Raw genomic sequence first — 19957 nt, forward strand, 5'->3', positions numbered from 1 at the left:
GCCCACTCTAAGAGAGCATGAGCAGGACTAAAGGTAAAGTTGAGCATGAGCAGGACTCGTAACAAGGACTTGCGACCAAGAGTCGTTGCCGCTCTTTTTGCCGCAATGAGGCAGGTGCTCGAACAAATCATGTACCAAATCCTCTGAATCCCTTTGAAAAGGGTATATGAATCATCTTAACAGTAAGGGCACAAAACCGTTGTGACAGTTCTCAGACAGTGAGATTGTGATACTGGGGAAGGTACACACTCGACCACCAGCTCTAAAATAGCACTGAAAAAGACTTTATACAATGCAAACCTCTGTTCGTGAAAAGAGACCAGAGGTTATTGTACAATGACAGTTATTTAAATTACTGTTTTACCTCATTGGATGAAAAACCACAGTGTGTTGTTTGCTTTCAAGCCCTCTCCAATGAAAGCATGAAGCCATCAAAATTAATTAAACACTTGGAAACTAAACATTCAGATCATAAATGCAAACTCTTGGAATTTTTTTATTAAAGAAAATTATGTTGAAAAATCAACAAGCTTCTTTTTGTAAATCAAGCCGTACTGATAAAAATACATTTGAAGATCTTATCTTGTACAATTAATCGTAGTTACGATGTCCAAACCCCATAAAATTGCAGAAAACCTCATTCTGCCTGCTGCAATTGATATGGTCAGTGTTTTAATAAACATGTTAGATGCAAAAAGCTTTTACAGAATAATGAGTATATGTTGCTGTTGGCTTACTTAGCTGATGTATTTTAGCATTTAAACGACTTGAATGTGAATTTACAAGAACGTGATAAAAACATTTTATTAATAACAGACTAAGTTCATGCTTTCATTAAGAAGCTAAAAATCTGGATTATTTGCCTTCAAAGCAAAACTTTTGATACGTTCCCACTCACTTCTGATTATATCAAGAAAAATTTTGTGAAGAAAATACTATTACTCACCACAATTTGGATAGCATGAAGATGCATTTTCATGAGCTAAAAATTCAGTTGGAATAGTATTTTCTGGATGATAAAAATGATTTCTTGAATAAATGGGTACTGAAACCAGTTGGTGAAAACATTGTTGCAGCTTCTAAACTTACTGTTTGAGACTCTAGACTAGCTCATCAAATTATGTCAATAAAAAATATTACAACTGCAATTCACATCTGAATATAAACATATGTTTTGGCTTGCACGTCTAAGTGAATATAAAAATTTAGTCACAGAAGCATTGAAAATATTAATCCCTTTTGCTACATCTTACAACTGTGAAAAGGTTTTTTTTAATCTATATTGCACTAAATTAAACATAGGAATTGTCTTTTATCTCTTGAAAATAATTCTCTTTTGTGTGTTTCTAACATAGATCCACGTATGCAGAAACCTTTAAATGAAAAAACAAACCTAACCATCTCATTAATTTATTTTCTTTACATGTGTACTTATAAATATAAGTAAATGTTTATAATAAATAATTTTTTTCTCATAAAATGATTTCATTATTGTTTACACGTAAAGTTCTAGGCTAATTTCATGAACCCCAGGTTGAGAAATGCTACTATAAGCTATTATACAAATGTTAATTATGTACAGTTTTGAAAATAATTGAAGAAAAAAATTACATAAGCCTTAGCCTTATAAATAGGATACTTACTTAATTTCTGTTTTTAAACTAGCTTAATATAAGAGTTCCGTAAATAAAGTAATGAGACTGATTCAGAAAAACTTCTTATTTGCAATCCAGTTATAATGAACTCTGTCACCTTCAAAGTAGTTCCCTTGGGAAGCCACACAACACTTCAAATGGTTTTCCCACTCTTCATAGCAGTGTTGGAACTCAGAAATCGGCATATTCCTCATATGGTCGGTTATATATTTTTTTGTTTTCTAATGTTCCAAAATGGCATCCTTCAGGTGTTTTTTAAAGTCGGGAAAGGAAAAAGTTGCAGGGACTCATCAGGTGAATAAGGTGGTTGAGGAACAACAGGAATGTTTTTCTTTGCCAAAATCTCTCATTGATTGAGAATGCAGTGTGAGAAGGTGCACTGTCATTATGCAGCATCCAGCTGTCTTTGATGGCTGGTCTCACGCGGGCAACTCTTTTCCACAGTCTTTCAAAAATTTCTCGGTAAACAGATTGATTTACAATCTGTTCTGTAGGTAAAAACTCCTTATGGACAATGCCATTACTATCAAAGAAACAAATTAGCATCGTTCTGATTTGCTCATTTTTGCTCTTTTGGAACGTGGTGAGTTTGAAGTGTGCCACTCCTTGTTCTGGTGTTTTGTTTCTGGGTCATATTCAAATACCCACGATTCATCATCAATAACAACATTTTTTTTTACAAAATCAGGATCAGTTTCAATTTGCCCTAAAACATCACGGCACATTTCCACCCTGTTGTTTTTCTGTTAAACAGTGAGATTTTTTAGACCATTTTATACAAATCTTTTTCATGTCTAATTCATTTGTCAAAATTTGATGGACTGTGGTACTGATCAAATTTAATTGTTCTGCAATCATTCTGACAGAATGAAAATAAAAGAAAAAACCTCTACTGGGTCCATCCATTGTAGAGTGAAAGACTCCTTAAAGAAAAACTTTCAATGAAATGTTTTCATAAACTGCAGTCCTATTCCAATAAATTCTTTAAATACATATGAATGTTGAACCTTTCTATGATTTTCTGCAGAATTTTGGCTGTATTGTTACTTATCAAAATGCAAATATTCAGTTATCAATTCCAGCTGAAGAAAGACTCAACTTGCAGTAATATTAATTGAACTGTCATCCTTAGAATTTGTTAACAGATTCTATTTTTAAGTGTATTTAAGTGTGTATTCTTAAGACTTTCCACTATAAAAGTAATTTGTATTAATTCTAAAAATTACTAATTATTTATCACTTATAAACATCCAAAGTACAATAAATCTGATAAAAAACTAATCTCTAGTGAAAAACATCCTGCCAAGTAAGTTTTCAATCAAAAAATAAGTCACTGTAATTTAATGCTATAACTTATTCAAAGATAGAATAACAAATTCATATTACGCAATTTTACAAATTACTATACGTTTTTATAGATTCATTGTCACAAAAATAACTAATCGGTCGTTTTTTTTAAATTATAATGCTACAATGTTTTAACGATTGTTATTTATTTATCCAAAATTTATTCTGAAAAAAGTTACAATGAAAGTATAATTAAATTTTTACTATAAAAAATAAATGTAAAATGCCTAACGAAAGACTAGGAGGCAAATGGTGAAAAAAAGTTACTAGTATCATATCCATATTAATGTAAGGATACAATGACAGTTTCACTGCCAAAAGTTCCTACCAAAAGGCAGTTACTGTGCTGTCACATCACTTAATGTGCCAACTTATATTACAAACAGTTACATGTCAGTGATGACTAAATGGCAATGTAATAAACTGCATCAGTATGGTAGGTAGTACTGTAAGTTATGTTCACTATGATGTGGTAGGGTTTACAATAATAAACAAATAAGTCATTCATTTGATATTTTCAATCAACTCTATATAGAAGCAGTACTTAGATCCAAGTTGTTGATAGTCTACAGCTAAGAGGTAAATGTAGGGCGTCCATTTAAAACGCAACCCACCTATCAGGCTTCTTTTTTCTTTTTTTTCTTGTTTAGCCTCCGGGAATCACTGTCATCTATTACTTCAGAGGATGATATGTATGAGTGCAAGTGAAGTGTAGTCTTGTACAGTCTTAGTTCGACCGCTTCTGAAATGTGTGTGTGGTTAATTGAAACCCAACCATCAAGAAACAACGGTATCCATAATCTGGTATTCAAATCCATATAAAATTATATGGCTTTTACTAAGATTTGAACGTTGGAACTCTCGAATTCAAAATCAGCTGATTTGCAAAGACATGTTCAACACTAGACCAACCCGTTGAGTTACCTATCAGCTTTCTACAATATTTGAATAGACTGCCCAACTTCTCTATACATTTTACTGGAATGGACTCGCCCAACAAGTGAACATTCTGCCGATCCAGTAGACTGCTACCCACAGCCATAATAAAGCTATCATAACGCTCAGTGTTTTGATAGAGAAAAAATTATATTTTCACATGACGAACGTGTTTTTATTTTTTTGTCATACTTTAACACACAATAAGTGGTTGCAGTGCAAGAATTTTTTTGCATAAGTACCATGATAAACCAGCACCTAACAAGACATCAGTTTTGAGGTTAGTGGCTAAATTTAGACAAACAGGTTTCATTAATAACAAGGAACACAAAAGATTGATGACAGTGTTGAATGCAGACACAGTCACTGAAATCAAAGACCGATTAACTACCTCACCAAAGAAATCAATTAGATGCTTGTTAGCTGATCAATTTACCAAAATCAACCATTCATCAGGCGATAAAAAAATTAAACTTATGACCACATCAAATTCAAGCAGTTCATCGACTTCTTGATCCAGACAAAGAGAAACACCTAGAATACTGTCATTGGTTTCATTGACTTTTACATGAGAGGATTCATGTTATGGACTTGATTTTTTTCACAGATGAAGCGTGGTTTCATCAGAATGAAACCAAGCCTACTATTATGGCTGTTTACAGCCGTAATAGTAGGGTTATGACTGTTTACAGCCATAACAGTAGTATTCGAACTGCTCTGAAAATCTCCAAACATATCATGAAAAACAACTGCACACACAGAAAATGGGCTATGGTGTGCGATATTACAAAAAAAATTATTGGTTCTCTTTCTTTTGAGTAGGACCATTACTGCAGAAAGGTATCAGAATATTTTATTCTAATTCAACGCACTGTTGAAAGAGAAAAATTTATATGTACGGTTCCAACATGGTGGTGCAACATCACACTACACACATTTAACTTCTGATTTCATTAATGAATTCTTTGGTGGTTGCATTATTGGTTGTGGCTTATGGCCACCAAGATCTCCAGCTTTAACTGGGGGTTACCTCAAAGAGCTGTTTTAACATTGTGAAAAAGGTGGAAGCATGTACTCATGAAGATGCCGCTTCCAGCATTTGCTCTAGAATTTAAGGTACTGTAAAGTTTGGAAATAAAATATTTAACACATCCCTTTTTTATTTAAATATACATACTGATATAGATGGGTTGTGTTTATATGGGGCAACCTGCATTTAAATAATATATGAGAATGTAGGACCTCTATAAAAAGTCTACAGAAGAAATGATACAGTTAAGCAACCGTATATTAAAGAGGTTAAAATTATAAATAAAGATAAAAAGAAGTCAGTTAAACTTCACTTTACATTTTAATATATAACCAAATCAAAATTAGTAATGATGAATAACGATCCAAATTGATCTCAAATATCATTGCACAGGGAAAATAGAGAAAAAAACAAATGGTTAATCAGATGTTTACCGTCAATTAATTTATAAACCAGATATAGAAGTTGTGTCATAAAATATATTTTAATTCTGTAGTTACATAATTTTATTCATAAATGTATATGTAATTATAATATTAAAGTATTACAGTAAAATAATATAATGAATAGTAAAGAATTTGAAAAAATACCAATCTTTATTTCATTTCAGATAAAATCATTTATTGAACACATTTCACGTTTTAGTCTATCATCATCAGAGCCAGAATATCATTTGGTCCCTGGCACTAATTCACTGTTACTTAACTACAAATGTATGTGCGACTAGATTAGATAAAATTTAATACAAAAAAAAAAATTAATGATATCTGAAACTATCTGAAATATTTTAGTCCAGTAACTACAAGAAATTTTTCAATAAATAACTCTGAATCGAGTACAGCAATATGAGCAGCACGACCGATCAGTGAATTGGCAGTGTTTGGAAGAGCATGGTGAACATCGTATCGAACGAGTGTTACTTCTGGTTTACCTATTATCGGATAAAGAATGTTTTGGACCATTTCACGATAAACAGCACCAAGACTTGAAATATCTTTAACAGCAGCTTTACATAATTCTATTCTTGCAGAATGCAATGGCACATAACGATCTTGAGATGACCCACAAAGTAAAAGATGTTTGAAGTGGCTCAAGTGACAACGCTGACTTAATCTATAAAGAAATGTCTGCCGGACATCAGCCGCATCCCTTAAGGCCAGTTGTAAAAGTGAACCTGATTTTTTCCACTTCTGCATGAACCACATACCTAAAAAGTACAATAAACAATATATCATAAAAACTCAGATTAACTAAACTAGATCATAAAAATGGGTAAGTACAACAACGGGCTGAAAAGTAATGCTTGGTTATTTTGAGAATGAAAAGATATTTGAAAACAAAAAAAAGGAGAAAATAATAATCGATTATAAATGTATGCTTTAATCTGACGTAGTCACTTAATAATCAATATTCTGACACTTAAATAATCACAGTTTCTTGCATGACAAGTATTTCACATGCAATCGATGAAAAATTTGGATAATTATTATGTGACAATTGCTCTGCTGGCTTCACCTCATTGTAAGTAGTGAAATAATTCTCATGTTTTTTGAGGTTACAAAGTATATTAAAAATTTAAAGGTACCCAAATTGAAGTTAAATGGCAGAGCTGGATGCAAATTATGTGTAACCTCAAATAATCAGTCACACAGAAATGTTTTAAATTTAAAAAAAAAACGTTTTTGGATGTGGAATGATTTGACGATGTAAGGTGCTGTCCTTTTTTCCTTCTAGGTCATAGTAGTACACCCAATTCTTATCACCAATCTCCACAATATTGACAAAGATTTGTTCATTCTTTTCACGATAACAATTCAAGATTTATTCACAACATTCTCTTTGGTTTATGAAAAGATTTATAGAATCAAATCACTAATAATGTGAGAACTCTATAGTTTTGCCAATCAAATCTTATCCCTGATAAATCTTTGAGGGAAGAAACGGTCTAATTTAATTCAATCATTGAAATGAATTTGATTTTCTGAACCCGTTACAGAAAATTGTTTTTCATAGAAAGGTTCATTCAATATTCTACTCAACCAGCTTCAAGCATAGTGGATTTTTTATTCAACAATCACTTTGCCAGTCAAAAATTTTCCTCACCACAGCTTGTAAGCTGTGGTGAAGAACTATGAATTTGTAAAGAAGTAATATTTTAAGTAGTTAGAAATTTAGTCAATCAGTAGTGTTCTAATTATACTGACTTACAACAAGTGCTCAACTTTATTCTAAAACATACAGATTAAAAGGAGCTGCAATAAATAGACATACTTTACTGGATTTGTTGCACAAAAATGTCAGTATGAAACAGTTACTAATTTTTATCTTTGTATAAGCCCTACTTCTCAGCACCCCTTGTGTAAAGCTAAATTAAACAGATATTAAAAGCACTGTTATTTATGAATAGGATGGAAGAATAAAGAGGGTGATTAAGGAATGAAAGCAGGTTCACGTATTAATACAAAGTGCGACAATAAAGTAATGATACTGATTTTTCTTTGCAAGATGTGTACTTCTAGTCCAAGCGGCACATTGATGCAACTGCTCAGTCGTGAGTTGTGCTGTAATAAGTGAACACGTGTTTGTGTCTCTCGTCACAGAAATGAAACCGCAAAATATTGCGCAACGGTATGCCACTTCTTTTTGCGTTAAACTGGGTGAAAACGCGACAACAACTTACGGTAAGCTTCAGAAGGCTTTTGGAGAGGAGGTTATGTCAAGAGCTCAAGTTTTTCGGTGGCATAAAATTTTTAGTGAAGGCAGAACGAATGTTGAAGATGAAGACCGCAGTGGACGACCATCAACCTCACTGACAGATGTCAACTTGACCAGGGTGTGTGAAATCGTACGATCTGATCGAAGATTATCCGTGAAAATGATTGCAGAAGAACTTAACATCAATCGAGAAAGGGTTCGTCATTTATTAACTGAAGATTTTGGTATGAGAAAGATTTTTACAAAAATGGTCCCCAAAAATCTCACACAACAGCGAGAAACACAGGAAAATGTGGCAGCCGATCTGTTAGAGCAAACGGAAATCAATTCAGATTTGTTGAGCCTTGTTATCACTGGTGATGAAGGTTGGTTTTTTCAATACGATCCAGAGACAAAATGCCAAAGTTCGCAACGATGCTCAAAGGAAACACCCAGACCAAAAACAGCTCGCATGTCAAAGTCAAAAGTGAAATACATGCTTGTGTGCTTCTTCAATTCCAAGGGAATTGTTCATAAAGAGTGGGTGCCTCCTAGACAAACAGTTAACCAATATTTCTACAAAGAAATTTTAGAAAGACTTCGTAAATGAGTTCTTCGTGTCCGTGCCAACGTTGCTGATAATTGGATTCTGCATCACGATAATGCGCCATCCCATACTGCTCTGTCAGTAAAGCAATTTTTAACTTCAAAACAAATTTCAGTACTACCACAGCCACCTTATTCACCAGATATCGCTCCGTGCAACTTTTTTCTATTTCCAAGAGTCAAAATGGCGGTCAAGGGAAACCATTTTCAAACAACACAAGATGTCCAAAAAGCTGTGACGAGGGTCTTGGAGGATATTACAGAAGATGAGTTCCAGAAATGTTACCATCAATAGCAGAAGCGCTGGAATAAGTGAGTGCAATCAGAGGGGAACTACTTTGAAGGAGACAACACTAAACATGACTAAAACGGTAAGCAACATTTTTTTTCACATCAGTCTCATTACTTTATTGTCACACCTTGTATAAGACTGATTTTGAATGAGGAGGTACCTTACAGACTTTACCTTATAGACAAAGACTAAGTAAAAGTAAGGAAGATGCAAGCAAGGAAGAACTGAGATAATGACCAACGGTATAGATACACTTATATACATTTTTTTTTCCAAAGAAAAACAATAATTATTGCAGAATAAAGAAAAGATATAACACTCACCCATATTGACAAGGCCACTATTATTATATAATGTACCCAGGTGTGGCCCAGATAAAGATAAAAATGTGTGTAACCGTGGCAAAAGATGTTTCATCTGTGGTCTTGCTATGGCAGCCCTTATTATAATATTACCCAATGAATGTCCTATAAAACTAATTTTTGATGGATTTAGACCACACGCATCCACATGATATAGTATTTCACCAACCAGCCGGTCAGTCATCGTATCAAAATCTGAGAATGTATCACCCTAAAACATAAGTAATTATTAGTTTACTTTTATTAATTATAAAAGTTAGAAAATAAGTTTTTCTACTCGTATGCTTAAATTTTATTGAATTACTTGTTACATGTTAGAAAAAAACAAATTAACTGCAACTTCCTTAACATAACTGCCCTCTTTGTTTAAGAATCTGGGTAAAAAATCCATGAATCAAAATCTTGAAATAAGAACTCATTCATCCATTTTCACACCTCATCATCATCTGATCAGATTCACTTGACATAAACATGATTTTACATTAATATAAAGAGACTAAAATCTAAAAAGTCCTGAATCAAGTGCTCAAAAATTTTACAATTCTACAATCTCATGATATAATGAATTTATTGAAATGGCTGAATTACATCTCAGTCTTCTAATTTGAACAATTTTTTATTTATTTTGATGCTAGAAGTTTGATAAAAAAATAACAGTAGCACTCACTATTTCAATGCAATGGTTGAAATCTGATGGAAACACATCATGTATGTCAAAAACACAATAGCCGTAAATCTCCCAGAACCGACTGTCTTCAACAATGCTTCCAAAAAGGACTGGGCTTTTATATAATAGTGGCTCAGTCCAAATAATAATGTTTATCAAAAAATATCACCTCATTAAAGTAGATGTGTTAGTAACACATCTACTTTAATAAATGTGTTATCTGACCATAAGGAAAAACAATTTTTCTTTATGTCAGATGTATGACTTGCTGAGGGTCCCTCTTCCTGCATACTTCATGATATTTAAACAACTGTGAATAACATTGCAGGATTGTACAATATGAAAGACAAGTTTTTCCTTTTAAATCTTTTTTTCTTTTAAATCTTTAACATGTGAGGCAATTACAGTAAAAAAATTGACTGATGTGAAAAGATGTTCACTTCTACACCAATGTGTCAATATAAGAAATACATAAAAATGTTTGAGATAGATTTACAGAATTCATCACTCTTTTTGGGATTTTATTTTTGTGTGATAACATTTATTAATTGTTTTATTGTTATTTAATCTTTAATGCTGTAACAGTTAGTTATAAATTAAAATTCTAGTGATCTCAAACAGTTATAATTATTAGAAAAATTAAAAGAGAAAATTAATGTGAATACGCTACAGCGGATAAGCAGGAAATCGCTTTTTTAAATATTTCATCTCTATTTCAGAAACTAAACAAAAAGATACATGATTTAAGCAAGGAAAATGAATATCTTCATTAATAATCTTATGGTTATCTAAATAAAATAGATTTATTGACTGAATTGACAAGGGAAAACAACAATCTACAGTATTTCTGAGAATGAGTTTGAAAATAATAGGAAGCTAAAGGAAAATATATTTTTGATTTACAAAATAAAGTTACAGCGATGGACTTATAGGATTCTGAAATTAATTTTGTCAGACGATTAGGTTGCTGTATATAAGAGTCACCCTGTTTTATTGGCCCTTGTATCTAATTTAAATAAAGCTGCACTTATAAGAACTGTTCAATGCTCAAGGATAGTAAAATATTTGTTTTCGTGGATCTCAAACAAAGGAATGAGAATCATCATTCAAAAAGACTTTGCTCGAAAAAAGAGATTTCATACAAACATTAAACTATATTGTGTTTCTTAAAAGTAATTGGTTAATGATAGATGAAATTCTGCTATCACAATGATCTATGATTTAACTGTGTTCAAGAAATTTGAAAAAGGGCGAAAAATCTTCAGAAAATTTAAAGAACTGCTAATAAAACAAAATGTACTCTGACGGCAAATGTTACTGACTTTTTCCGTTCCTGCAGTAGATTAGCATCTACTAAAAAGTCATCTATTGCATATAACTAAAATTAATAAGTGGTAAACCTAACACTGAAAAGATCAGTAGTTAATTATATAGATGTTATTATTGCTTTTAAGGCAAATTAGAAATTATAGAACTTATACCATTTAACTAAGAAAAATTTGTTGAAATTTTTGTTCACGAATTAAAAAATTTTAAACAAATTTCCAAATTACAAAATAATTTGACATCTTGCTGTAAAGACCTCTATGGATGGGTGAATGAAGGCATTATTTATGATATTAAAAAAGTAAAAACTGACAGAATCACTAGATTTTGCATAAGTAAATTTTACAATCTCAAATGAGATCTTCTATATTCAGATATATTCCGAAATAAATACATATACCAGTATAATTCCAGTATATCTGAATTGTAACAAATACTCTCAAGTTTTTAATGAATTATATGATCTGGTATTAAAGGTGTAGAGGATTGAATTTTTTCTTGATGAATGATTTTAATGGAAGAGTCAGGATTTAACAGCTTATCCCAGAGGATGTCAGTATTCTCCAATATTGTCTGTAATACTCTTCACTTGAAGACTTAGAAATTCTAAGGAAAAAGTATTTAATGCTGATGGAAAAGCTTTGTTATCCATTTTCTAGGACCTTAAGCTATGTTTACTAGATGGATGGACATATGGCAAGAGATGATCAAGATGAACATACTTTTATTAGCTCTCATAAATCATACGATAAATTTTTGGGCTGTATAAGGATACAGACACCAACCAACAAAGTAAATCAAGGGATTTACTGTGACAATGGCTCCTTCAGTACTACAACATATTCTCAGATCGCTTACCAATTAAACTGAATTTTAAAATAATGGAATCGAATAATAATTATTATTATTTAATAATAATCAGGTCATGCATCAGTTAAATTACAGTTATTTTTCAATATTCAGTTTTGGAATACTGCTGAATATGAGAATTTAAATTACCCAGTTAATACAGCGTATGATTAAGTAACTTTCAAAAAACACTATAATTGTAACATATAATCTATCTGTAACCAGCAAAAGTGATTCCCTTTCATATTTCAAGAGGAAAGAAATTTGGCTTTTTGAATGTTGACGTATAGACAGGTTAATTTGGATATTGTTAACGATCAATTTTTAGAGACTAAACATAAATACAAAAGCAACCACATATATTAAAGATTTTTTGGTTATCAGTACAATGTTTGAAACAGAAACAATCTCTATGTTCCAATACAAACTATGGAAGACAGGTAAAATATTTTGGATGATGGTTAAATCCTGTTATCACCTCCAATAAATTGGTTTTGCCAAACTTTTTATTAGTGATGAGAGAATGGATGCACCTTTTGTGTAGCAAGACTCGTATAAGATTCTTGCAAAGGTTAAAGCTGGAAAGGCTGGTCGACAGAATCTCCAAGTTTTTCAAATCCACATGATAATTTCAAAGAGAAATTGGTGAAAATCAATAATCAATTATTTTCTTCAGAGCTTACCATGAAAATCTTAAGAAGATCTATTATTTTCCCAATTTTTAAAAGGGACAATGTTGTTGAAGGGCAATTATCAAGGAATATCTTTTTTAACACAGTCTTATCAAGAATTATTTACTGGTTTCCTGCCAGATAAACTTGACAAATGATGCTACCAAAATGAAGTCAAAAGAATTCCAAGCCAAGTTTTTATAAGCGTGCTCTACTCTCAATAATGTCTTCAATTTAATGAGAATTGTCAAGTTAAAACTTAGTATTAAGAGGCAGAAGATCTTTTGATCTCTCCGCTGTTTCATTCAATTGAATATTGTCATGCCCTTTTTTAAAAATTGACAGAATTAGACACGTTTTCCAAATCAAAATAAGAAGTTACTAAGGTGTCAGGTAAGCAAGGACTATTTGAGATCTATTTGACACAATTACAGGAATAAAGCATAGACGCTTGTCGAGTCAAATTCTATTTGTTATTTGTTATAAAATTTAGATAATATCTATTTAAAGGTGGAATTAATATATGTGGTAAGCTAATAAAAATATTAGCATATGCAGATGATATTGTTTTGCTAGCCTCTGATAAACTTACCTTAAAAATTGATTAAAAGTTTGGAAAAGTTCTATCAGAAATGGAATGTAATTGTTAATAAGAATAGATACAAAAAACAGCTGTGTTCATAACTGGCAGTAAATAAAATAAATTTGAAAAGTGATGGTTTAATATTCAAGAGATAGTGGTTGTTAATCACTACATCAATCAGAACAAGAATTTGGGAATAAATTTAATCTCAATATTATCTTTGATTGTACATTTTAAAGAAAAATCATCAGTGGTAAGCCCTGCTTTTAATAATTACTGTTAAATAACAATATCCTTTTCAGAATTAACTTGCAATCTCTCAATTGATTTATGTTAAGGGGCTCAGGTTTGGGTGCTGGGCCATATGAAAGTGTAATTTTTAATTTTTTCTTATGAAGGTATTCCATCTTCCTGCAAATATTCCAAATAACTCCTCAAAATCAGTCTAACACCCACTTTATACACATCGCAAAGCTTTAAAAAGAATTAGTTAAAAGAAATTATTTATTTAAAAAAAATTTTTAATAAATCTTGAGTCTGTGGTGCAACTGTATGACAAGACAACAAACACTGAAAATGTAGATCTTACCAAGACTCTGGCTAGGTCAATGATAATTTACTACAGAACAGGAAGATTATAATAATAAACAGCCAAATACAGATGCTTTACCCAGATTGTCTCACTTTAGAAGCAACATTTATAGTGGCCAGGAGTTTACCCTCATAAACTGTCTCTTTAAGGCACAAATGGAACTAATGTATCTAAATAAATGCTCATTCTCTAGCGACACAAAAATTATGCCCATTTTCTAATGTCAGAGAAGATGTGACTCACTTTTTGGCTACATGTCCAGTTCTATCTGAGTTTGGGTGTAAATATCTTAAAGAAAAGGATATTATCTCTACGTGAACTAAAAAAAAAAAACTGGAAAAATCTGAGCCTTTATTATAAGGCCACACGCAAATACAGATTCTCACTCTTTCAGGAATTTAATTATTAAAGCATTCGTTTTTGTTTTTTTTTTAATAAGATTATAACTTTAATTTTTGTTCATTGTAAACTGAATATTATCAGGTTATATAAATGTTTCTCCCTTTTAATTTTAAAATTTAAGCCCTCTTGTTATTCCGGCCTATAAGACTTGTTATTCGTATCTGTTCCATTTACATTTAAAGTTACTCTGTTATTATTGTGCTTTCTTGGAAAACTTTACATATTAAAAGCATTTTAGTTATGATATAAGTAGTTTATGTAATTTCTTCAAAAAATAATTAAATAAATAGGAAATTCTAAAATTTATTTTAGAACTAATAGCTAGATTGATAATGTGTCCTATAATATTTTTATATATAATGAAAACTGTATATATTCCACCATAAAATGTAGTGTGATTATTCTTCATCAATGGATATTTTTTGATAGGGCTTCAGATGAGTATTTATTTTTTTAATTTGTTTTTTAGTTTTTGAAATTATAATTTTTTTTATAATTAATTATTTACACAACTGTTATTATTTATAATTATGTTTCCTTTTATAATTATAGTTATTTTTTTATATATTTTTTCAACAATTTTTTTTATAATTGATTAAAAATTGAAATATATGTATAATAAAATATTATTTATATCTATATTTTTATTGATAAATGTTTCATATTTACTAATTTTTACTTCATTTGTAAATATACTTTGTTTGGTTTGCTCACTAACTGAAAAAGTAAATTTACATGTATAACTTTTAATTATACTTTTGTATAATTTTAAAACTTAATGTTTATTTATTTTCTAAGTGTTTTGAAAAAATTTTGAAATGTAAAAATATTATATAATTTGATTGTAAATTTACAATACTTCATACAACTTCAACTTCCTCTGACAAACATTTGCCAATGGGTATTTGGCCAGCTGAATTTTCTTTATACTATCTTTATATAGTAATTCATTATTATTTAAATCGGTTTTATTATAATTCATGTAGGCGATTTATCTTCATAATAAAATCCAAATAAATTGATCGCACACAACTTATATTCACTCAAGAGTATATCAGCCATTATTAAAAGTTAAGGAAGATAAGGAAGTGAAGGCTTGAATGACTTCACCAAGCTGCCAATAAGTGAACAAATTTAAGCAAAGGGAGCCATCATCTCACTACATTCAGTACGATATCAATTAAATTGAGAAACTGTTTAATCTCTTCTTATAATCACAACACTCTTTTTAAATCTGATATCATACAAAGCCTGATGAATTGATAAGCTGCAATTATTTTTCCTCTATACGTAAAAAAATGTAGGCTAAACAAGATTACTCAGCCTAATGAATCTGATTAGATTTTGAAAACAAACTAAAATTTAGACTTACTTTACAGTTTGTTTGTTTTTTGTTTGGAGAGAATCCTTTTGAAATTCTGTTTCAGTTTCTTTCTCAAACTGTATTGCACAGATGAATAGCATCGATGTAGGTGCTGCTGCAGTTTTGAGGTAGTTAGGAACATGGGATGGAGAATGTGATCAAAAAGAATGTGTGATTTGTACCATCTGTTCATTTAATATGTTGTTTTTGTCAGATTTAGTGTGTGTCTGAAAAAGACATAGATAAATAGTCTGTAAAAGAAAAAGACATAGTAGAACCGATAACAACATATTAAATATACAACAAAATACTTATCAGAAAATAATATCCTCCATTGTGTTCTTAACAGCCTCAATAGAACAAACATCACCGAGCAAAAAGATGGCAATTATAATGTCAATAAAGATAGAAAAAATAAACCGAAGCAGAGTTTAAAAAGGATCTTCTCTACAAGTGAGGTGTCTTAACAATTTTTCTAAACGCCTCATTATTTCTAATGCCTCAAAACAGGCATTAAACTGATAGAAATCAGTTTAACAAATGGTCTTGACTGGTTTAAGGCCATTCTTTGTAACCTGAAAAAAAATCTTCAGCTGCAGAGGCATTCAAATTCAAATACTAGTTTTACGGTATGTATAACCAGATGTGAACCTCCATCTTACAGCTACAACAATTCATATTATTAATTCATTTTCAAAATTTAAAACCATATTTTATAGTAAAACTTAATAACAAAATGTAATAAAGCAAGAACATTTTATTAACGTTTATTACCAAAGACTTAATTTCAGGACTGTATATTGCATCAGTCAAACAGACTTTTAAAATATATATGACTTCATATGAACAACTTTAACCTAAAACATATTACGAGAGCCATATATGTACTTTTTGGCCGTTCTTTAACTATTATAACAATTTTTTTTGTAAAGTTTGTTTGACTGATGCAATATATCTCCACACGTTTCCATAATGGCTGATCTTGAAGCTTGGCAGAACTAGACAGTTGTCCAACAGGATAGGGATAACAAGGCAGTACTGGATTCTGTTAAGATCAGCTTAACAACCATTGTGTTTCAGATGAAGTGGGTCTCTCAACGGGGTTTTACAAAGACCCATTATGATGATTTGTGATTATGCTCAATGGGATTCAGATGAACAGTAGCAAAAGTTTAAAAGAACAATTCACTATGTCGTAAGGATTACTCCTGAAGTAATGTAAAAGGTGGTCAACGTGATAAATAAAATGTAAAAAATCCATCTGCAAGCAGTAAATGACTGCCGACATACAAAGTTGTGATAACCAGTATTTGGATACAACTATTTTGCCATTTCTCATTTATTTAATGTCACTTTTTGAGTTTAATAAAGTTTTTTCATTAAAAAAAAACTGTTTTTCTCTATTCTAGCAAATATAACGATAGTAAAACCTGTAGATTCCAATATCATCAAAAGTAATTATAATTACATCTGTTAAGATTTTAATTTCTTTTTTTAATACATTCTTAACACTAAATTGATAAATTATATATAAAAATATCTAATAAAAAATATACACACATGTGCGCACAAACACACAATACACACACACAAAAGGTTATGTTTATAAAATACTGCCTAAGTAATAAAATACCTGATTTCTTTCAGACATCAGAAATTCAAGGTTAGCACCAGGTAAACCTAATTCTAGATAAGTCTTAATTAACCTAAGATCAGCAGAATTTCCATCTAGGCCGTGTACACATACAATAAGATGTAAACCTTCGGGAGAAAATATACGGTGTTCATCACTGATATGAAAATATGGAAGAGTGGATGCTAATGTTGGAAAGTCGCTAAAATAAAGAAAGAAAAAAATATTATTATAGCACTAAAATAACAAACAATTATACTTGTCGAATGAAAAACATAGTAAATAGAAATAAATAAACTTTAATCAAATTGAATGATTAATTTTAAAAAATCTGTTAATTATAATTTAATAGTTTGATAAGAATGAAGAAGTTTCTTAAAAATAGATAAAATTATTTAGACAGTATGTTATTATTATTTAGATAGTTTAAGTCTAAATAATAATGTAGTAATTATTATTAATTTAATAAATTAAAATTATTTTTTTTTTTATTAATGTTAATTTTTAAAAATGTTAAAGGTGTAATTATTATTTAGACGGTATGTTATTTTAACAGACAAATGTACAATTATGATTAAAGCAAAGAAAAATATTACTTTGTTTAAATGGTGCTGATAAAATGAATTTTCGCAGTAACTGAATGCAGGACCAGATGAATAAAAATCAGCATGCTATGCACTACCACTGCCCAGCAAAAACTATGCAGATAATACACTAAACAGAAAATAATAGTCCAGAATTTGATGGTAAAAATAGAGTATTACCTCAAAATTCTTTCAGACAACATCAATTTTCATCAAAATTTATACTTACGCTTATCTAACCCTCTGCTTCAAAAGTTATATGCTCCTGATGCATGCTTTTTGTTTTTTTGGGGTGAAAACTACTACTTGTTAAAAAAATTCAAAAACTATAGATTTAAACATTTCATAGGTTGAAATCATGTTTAAAAATGTAGAATAAATATTCTTTTATGTTATGGAATATAATTTATGATGTTTTAAGTTTCAACCCTTAGAAACCACCCCTTACAATGAAATTAAAAAAAAAATTAGTTTTCAACAGTTTGAAATGTTTTAATGGTGCACTTATAATGAATTAAAATCCCTTTACCGTTTATAATATAATTTATGATTTATTGCAACATAATGCTTGCAATTTCAAGAAGATGAATCCTGAAAATAAAAATTATTTTGTAAATTATACTAAAAATATTGATTTTCTCCTAAGATTAGTCTATTAAAATAACAAATTTATCTGAGTTTAAGGTATTAATAGCAAAATAAACATTTAATAACTAACGATTTAAAATATTAAATATTAATATATTTAAAATATTAATTTCAGTAAAGAACACGACAATGTATATAATTGAGAAACTGACTATATATAATTATTTTTGATGAAATCTATCTCAATATCATAAACGTGCAGCATTGTTATTAATAATTAATGCATTCTTGCATCTGCAATTATGTCTCTTAAATATATAACGATTCAAAAATAGTGTATTTAGGTGAATTCTGAAAATATGAAATGTATGTAACAGTTACTTGAAAAAATATGTGCTAACAACCTTAAAAAATTACAGAATTTGTAACGAATTTTAATTTAATACCGTGTATTTAATAATGAAGTACCACAAAGAACATTTTTAAAGTTAACCAAATAAAAATATGTTTAAAAATCTGTTCAGCATTCAAATTTAAAATTAATGAATTTATTTAAAATAACTAATATTTTTAATTTTATCATGACAATTAAATTTCTGCTCATGTATTAAATGATGAATTTAATGATGAAATGTGAATTTAATGTACTTACATTTTTATTAATCAAAAAAATAATAACTTTAATTCAATAATTTTTGAAAGGTAATATTAATGAAGTGCACCACCACGTGTTTATTCTTTCGATTTTGGAAATGTACTGACTATACCATAAAAAAGAGATATACATTAACATATACACACATGTACAATATACCCTTTTTTTTAACCTCCGGGACCTCCATTAGGTACTGCTTCAGAAGATGAGATGAATGATTTGTAGCTTATGTAAAAATGCCATGCCTGACTGGGATTCAAACCCAGGACCTCCAGACTTAGGTATTTACAATCTTTATATATATATTTCTTGTGTGCGTGTGTATATCACTGAATTCCTCCTAAACGGCTGGACTGATTTTGATGAAATTTTTTGTGTGTGTTCAAGGGGATTCGAGAATGGTTTAGATTCATAATTTGGTCCACTGGAAAATGGTTTTTTAATTAATTTTTTATTTATAAGTAGTTGTTGATTTTGGAATGTTTTACATTGGATCCGGCAGACTGTGCTACCATCACAGTATCGAATATTCAATAATATTCTATTTTAATTTTAGTTTGTCCCGAAAGTTGGTGCTGCGATCAAATTGAGAAAAATATTTCGTAATTTTTTGTTATTACTGTGTTACAAAAAATCGCGAGAAAACAGTTTTTTAATAAGAGGCTAATAAATCAGATGGAAATGTAAACAAAGGAAAACCAATCGAATCAATGCAAGATGGCCGCTGTCAAACACAATGACCAATCACAAAGAGCCCGTATGGCCGTTGCCAATGTAAACAAAATCACAACTGATTAAGTAACAAGTAGGCAGCACTGCGATCACGTTTAGAATTGTGCGCGTATTGAGAAATATTATATTATATTATTATTTATTGAAATAATGTTTTAAAGTGTAATTAAAAAATATACATTGTGCAAATTTGTAAGGTACAGTATTGAAGTGAAAATGTTTTTTAAATTTATTTATGTGTTGTTGATCTTGGGATGGTTAAGGTTCACAATTGGGTCCGGTAGGCAGCGTGTGGGTCCAGTAGGCAGCGTGTGGGTCCGGTAGGCAGAGCTGCGATCCCGTTTTAAAAGTTTTTTTTTAATTTTTGGTTTATCAGTCAAACCCGGTAGT

At 30.3% G+C, this 19957-nt stretch overlaps 1 protein-coding gene across 6 annotated transcripts in view; it reads right to left on the reverse strand.

The window, feature by feature from the left end:
- Positions 1-5427: 5427 nt before the first annotated feature.
- The window catches only part of LOC142326431 (protein FAM135A), a 118537-nt gene continuing 104007 nt past the window's right edge, over positions 5428-19957 (reverse strand). For 5 of the 6 annotated variants that reach the window (XM_075368927.1, XM_075368928.1, XM_075368925.1 and 2 more), the window contains 3 exons: positions 17009-17210; positions 8884-9133; positions 5428-6175 (listed from right to left, as the gene is read on the reverse strand). In XM_075368927.1, coding sequence (XP_075225042.1) covers positions 5742-6175; positions 8884-9133; positions 17009-17210 — 886 coding nt within the window. In that variant the 3' untranslated portion in view covers positions 5428-5741. Of the gene's footprint in view, positions 6176-8883; positions 9134-15392; positions 15603-17008; positions 17211-19957 lie in introns of those variants that run through there. The other variant, XM_075368930.1, reaches the window with a different exon arrangement.

Source organism: Lycorma delicatula, chromosome 6 (assembly GCF_047948215.1).
Source record: "Lycorma delicatula isolate Av1 chromosome 6, ASM4794821v1, whole genome shotgun sequence".
NCBI lineage: Eukaryota > Metazoa > Arthropoda > Insecta > Hemiptera > Fulgoridae > Lycorma > Lycorma delicatula.